This window comes from Sarcophilus harrisii, chromosome 6 (genome assembly GCF_902635505.1).
Source record: "Sarcophilus harrisii chromosome 6, mSarHar1.11, whole genome shotgun sequence".
NCBI lineage: Eukaryota > Metazoa > Chordata > Mammalia > Dasyuromorphia > Dasyuridae > Sarcophilus > Sarcophilus harrisii.
The window spans coordinates 252,818,477-252,824,386 of NC_045431.1; the positions used below are offsets into that span (position 1 = coordinate 252,818,477).

The 5,910-nt window shown below is 30.5% G+C and overlaps 1 protein-coding gene across 1 annotated transcript; it reads right to left on the reverse strand.

Annotated features, from left to right (window-relative positions):
• Nucleotides 1–4,067: 4,067 nt before the first annotated feature.
• Nucleotides 4,068–5,012, reverse strand: LOC116419900 (olfactory receptor 5D13-like). The gene has a single exon (XM_031942474.1). It carries the CDS (start codon nucleotides 5,010–5,012, stop codon nucleotides 4,068–4,070), a length of 945 nt encoding a protein of 314 aa, XP_031798334.1.
• Nucleotides 5,013–5,910: the final 898 nt, after the last annotated feature.

The following is a 5,910-nucleotide window of genomic DNA, read 5'->3' on the forward strand; positions in this document are numbered from 1 at the left end:
TATTGTCTGTGTAAAAGCAAGATCAAATGATTTTCCCCCTCCCTTATATTCTTTTAGTTTGAATTTGAGAGAGATAAAGACAATATGTTGTACTGAATGAAATAATTTCATTGTGTTTGGAAAGATATGTGCAGGGAATAATATGACATTAAGAGAAATGAATCTCAGTGGAATGGGAGCAGTTTAAAAAAGAAAAAATCTGAAATTTTTCATACTTTGACCTCATTGTCACAGGCACAAAAAATATCTTTGATATACTCAAATAATTTTGGCATTAGGAGTTAACTCAATAATCAAATGCAAACAGCTTTTATTTCTTCCCACTTCACACCTCTCCTCACCATAATCCCTCTTTGCAACCCATAAGGAGGAACTTAATTTTCTTTGTTTACACCACAATCATCAGGAAAAGAAGAGTCTTTCTAGGAATATGAATGGCTCAGTTCTCTACCACTCAAATAAGCAGTTGCATTGATAAAGGCAATTTTATAAACACATTTATTGAAAGAAAAATCATTAGCAAGAGAAAGGAATTCAAAAGAATTCATTTCTAATGGTTCCTTTCAGCCATTTTCTATTTTTTCTTTCAGGATTCTTAGGAGATATTTTTAAGGAGTTAAAATCTTTTTTAAAAGTGGATAGATTCAAGTAGTGATTCTTCCAATAATTCATGATTGATTGATATTGGTTTCCCTCAATTTATTACTCAAATTTTATTAGTATTTTATATATTTAAATTTATTTGCTAATTACTGCAAAGAGACATAGATTTGTCCTCCAGTTTCTCAAAAGGGTACTGGAGGAGAAATGAGAGGTAATGAGAGGAGAATTTTCATTTGATTTCAGAGGTAATAGAGATACATGGAAAGAGAACTTGGAGGGGAAGGACTGAGCAGATTTACTACTTTCTTTTCATGATGTTAACACTCCTCAAATTATGTTTGTGTAGTGTGTATGTCTGTGTGTATTATATATATATATATATATAATATATATATATATAATATATATAATATATATATATATATATATATATATAAATTTTTATATCTGGAAGATATCTTTTATAGATGCTAGTTGACTTATGTCTCTTTCCACAATATAACTTGCATTCATGGCCTTATTTCTATTCAAATAGAAAGTCCAAGTCCTTATCATCACTCAAATGATGTATTGGAATAGATCATTATTTGCTTCTACCCTCTCCTCAATTTAATGCATCTTCTGAGTAAACTGCCAAAATGATTTTCTGAAAGCTTTATTTTAAAATGAAAAAAAGTTAATTACATATATGATGTATTGAGGTCAAAGGTTTCAACATTAAATTTTCATTTTCTAATACTCTTGGTTTTGGTCTCTTACTGCATCCTCCTTGGATAATCAGTGTTTCATTGTATGGATTTCCTTAAAACAATAGGGTATATATATATATATATATATATATATATATATATATACTTCCTATATTTGTAGATCCCATGAAAAGTGTCCGGAGTGAAGAGGTGAGGAGATAGCACTTAATAACAAACCTATTAGCCTTAACTTAATTGTCTCTGCTTTTAATAAGGAGAAAATGTGGTGCCCTACATCCCACATCCCAATAAAACAGAGGTCAATATGGGTCTCTTAGGGAAAATCAAATACAACTTCATTTGACCAACACCCTTCTGCCATGAGATATTCTCACCTACACATCTGTAGTCCATACTCTGGGGAATTTCATTTAACAGGTAAGGGACTGTGCTAAATTTCTATATGACTATTCATATATTATTCACTGGGTCTTTAGCTGTTGCCAGTTGTCATAAAATTTTATTCTTTAATATAGTGTCCTATCTTTTTAAATGGACTCTAAATCACTTGAGGTCAAAAATTATGTTCAATGACTTTTTTCCCCCTATGGCCTTATACAGTTATCATTATTCAATAGATGTACCATTTCATTGATGATAACATTTACATGTAGGATGTGGTCCATTTTAGATTACACTTACCTTCTTGGTCTATAAAGTTATCACAGATTGATCTGTAGAATCTTTACAAATAATAATTGATGAATAGACATGAATTTCAGAGGGAATTTTCTGGCTGGGGCATTAATTAATCAAAATCAATTACTGAAAACCTGCTATAGAATAGGATGCTGTTAGCATGTAGAGATACAAGGAAAAACTTGACAGAGGTAGAGGAAATTCATTTACTGAAAATGGCAAGTGCAAAATCATGAAGATGGAAAATCAGATAATTTTAGTTGACAATAAGAAGACAATTTTGACCCAATTATGGAATTATATTGAACAATGCATATTAGAGTGGAGAAGTAGTTTGGGACTAGATTATCAAGAGAAAAACAAGAGAAGTTTATACTGGACAAAATAGGGAGTCACTAAAATTCAATAAATTAGAGATTAACATGGCCATACCTATTTCTTAGGAAAGTCACTCTTTCATCTATATGGATAATTTCATGGAGAAAGAAACTCTCTACTTCCAAGTCATCCCCCAAATTCTATTGATTTCAGCTTGTAAGCATGTTCCCTTTATGCCAAGTCACCATAAGATCAACCATTCTCTCTCAACAATTTCTTTGTCTCTCTATATTCTACCACATTTTCAAGAATTTAACTTTCTTTTATTTTTCATATAAATTTTATATTACATTAATTTTTCCTAATGCAAACAAAAAAATGTTACAAAAAAGTGAGATAATACAGAAGATTTTAAAACATATGAATTGATAAGCTTCTACTATTTATATTTTAATTTTTAAAGTACACATTGACTGGAAAATAATTAAATGCCTCTTTACTTTTAAAATTATTGTTTGATCCTGTTTTGACTATTCATCAGTGTTTGTTCATATTCATAGAATCAATAAGGTTTTTTTAAAGATCTCCTTAAAATTGTATATTATTTTCAAGACCATCACAGAACTAAAAAACAGTATAGCATTGTACAAAATGTTACCAACTTTGTTATTTTAAAATTCATCTTGAATATGACATCTCAGAATGTTTCTGGAATTGTATCTTAATTCTTATCAAGTTTGAGCATATATTCAGGTCATTATTGAGATTTTTTTAAATAAGGCCACATTTATTTATAGAATCCTGGGTGTTATTATGATAAATGCATGTAATGTACTTAAACATTTTTATAGTAATTTTTAACAAAATATGTATTGAATCAAAATGTGTTATTTTTTTAGTTTTCAAACTCTTTTTTTATGTTTATTTACAAGTATCTCTTATGTACCTTTTATCACAAAGTTAAATGAGTAAAGATTTTCCTCTTTTCAGAGTAATTCAAAATCTTATTGCAATTACATTTCAAATAATAGTTTAATACTGTACATTTCTTATTCGTGATATTGGGCCCAAGCACACACATACATACACAAACACACACATTACCACATGTCAAGTGTATTATGCTGAAACAACTGTTTGTTGACTCAATAAATCTGATTGTTAGTTCTTCATTGTCTTCACATACCTCACAAATGATCAAACATTACAAATCAGGACTTAATCTTCTTATCAATATCATTATTACCGACTCCAGTGTGTCCTCAGCTGTTAATTTAGATAAGTGCTACAAAATCTACCTTTTGCATTTTTGTTCTGTCACTTCACTGTTACCTTTGTTTTATTTTTTTTGTATGAAATTGAGAGAAGATTCATTGAAGAAAACAACTATCAAATTTTTTGAAAAAATGTATTTACTCCCTAATTTAAGATGTTTGCCTTTCTATATGATCTTGAACCTAGCTCTATATTTTGGAATAAACTACAGAAGTATGTTTTTATTGTTATCATTCCTGAATGTGATTGTTTGTTATTGTTGCCATTACAGTTGGCATTGGTTTTTCTTCTTGTGATTTTCTCCCCTTAATTTTACATATTTCTTCTTCATTTACACACTCATGTACACATTTCAGTTGATTGTAATGCCAAATACCAGAATACTAGACAAAATGGACAATAAGAATGAGTTTGCTAATTAAATATCATGATCAGTTCTTGTAGCATCACTCAAGAAGTACATATATCACAGATATAATAATTTTAGTGGGAAAATAATTTTATATTCATTAATTTCATGAATATTTCCTTTACATCTTTGTTCCTGAGACTGTATATTAATGTGTTCAACATGGGAATCACTACTGAACAAAAAACAGTGCTTACTCTGATTATGAGCCATGAACTTTTGGAACTAGGCACACAGTAGAGGCACAGGATAGTCCCAAAGAAGATGGTAACAGCAGTCAAGTGAGAGGCACAGGTGGAGAAGGCCTTATGCCTTCCACTGGTTGAAGGCATTTTCATGACAGTTACAAAAATAAAGAGATAGGAGGTAAGTATAATGGTGAGTGTGCAAAAGGTATTAAAATTGGAAAGACTAAATAGAATTACCTCAGTCAAGTGTTTATCAGAGAAGGAGGCAGAGAGGATGGCAGAATACTCACAGAGAATATTATTAATGATGTTAATCCCACAAAAAGACAAAATAAGGAGAGAGTAAGTAAAGACCACACAAGAAATTAGGCCCCAAGAATATGATATGGTGACCAGAAGAGTGCAAAGTTTTTGGGACATAGTAACTGTGTAGAGTAAAGGATTACAAATGGCTACAAATCGATCATAGGCCATGAATGCCAACATGAACATCTCTATCACCACACAGGTAACAGCAAAAGAAAATTGCATGATGCATCCCATGAATGAGATGCTTCTGTCTTTCACAACTAAGATTTCTAAAAATTTGGGTGTAATTACAGTGGAGTAACAGAAATCTATAAAAGATAAGTGACTGAGGAAAAAGTACATTGGAGTGTGGAGTTTGGAATTGCATCTGATGATCACAATCATGCCCAAATTTCCCAGCACAGTCACCATATAGATGGCCAGGAACACCAGGAAGAGGAGCACTTGGAGATCTGGGTAATCAGAGAATCCTAAGAGGATGAACATCACGGTAGCACTCTGGGTATGGTTAGCTTTCATCATAATTTCTTGTGGAGAAAATTTCAAAATCACACAAATATAGCCTATGAAAAGTAAGGGAAAAAATTCTATAGCTATATATATATATATATATATATATATATATATATATATGTCAACACATGATTCAAATATAACCCTCCAATATTTAACTTTATGATCTGTTAGAGTACTTATTTTAAGACCCTTGGTTTCAAGGAAACTAATGAGAAAATTGAAAAGCTCTAAATGAATTGAAATTGAAAATTCTATTAAAACTAAGTCTCTTTGTATTATTTATCTATTGGTCCTCATTTCTTTTCTGGGATTAATCTCTCTCTTCCAGCTGCCACACTGATGAGCCTACACATGGATCATACCATTTCATTATTTTCCATAAATTTTAGCTGATGGGTTTGAATTGACTGATTGACTTACTAGACAATCCTTGAAATACATGAATATAGTTATGATGCTTTTTCCTCAGCTTCTCATTAATTATTTAATTTGCCCTAATTTTAATTGATCTTCCTTTGATATAAATTTAAACCATTGTTCATAAAAGTATCCAGGACTTGAGAATAATACTAATTATTATCTTACTAAAGAAATTTACAATATATGAATCATCTCCTTGTAGAGTGGTGATATGTTCTTTCAATTGTCCCAAAATATTCATAACATATATTTGCTTCTATAACATACTCATAATTCATATTAACGTTTAACCCTCTAAATCATATTGGTTTGTTTTTCTTAGCCATGAATCCTTTTGGGGGGATTTATAAAGTTGATTCATGAAAACTCAGAACAAAAATTTATATTTGTCTTATAACAGCCATCTTACATATTTTGGATCATTGCTGGGGCCTGATAATGTTTCTTGGATTCCTTATTCTCACAACCAATATCTAAAACTGTA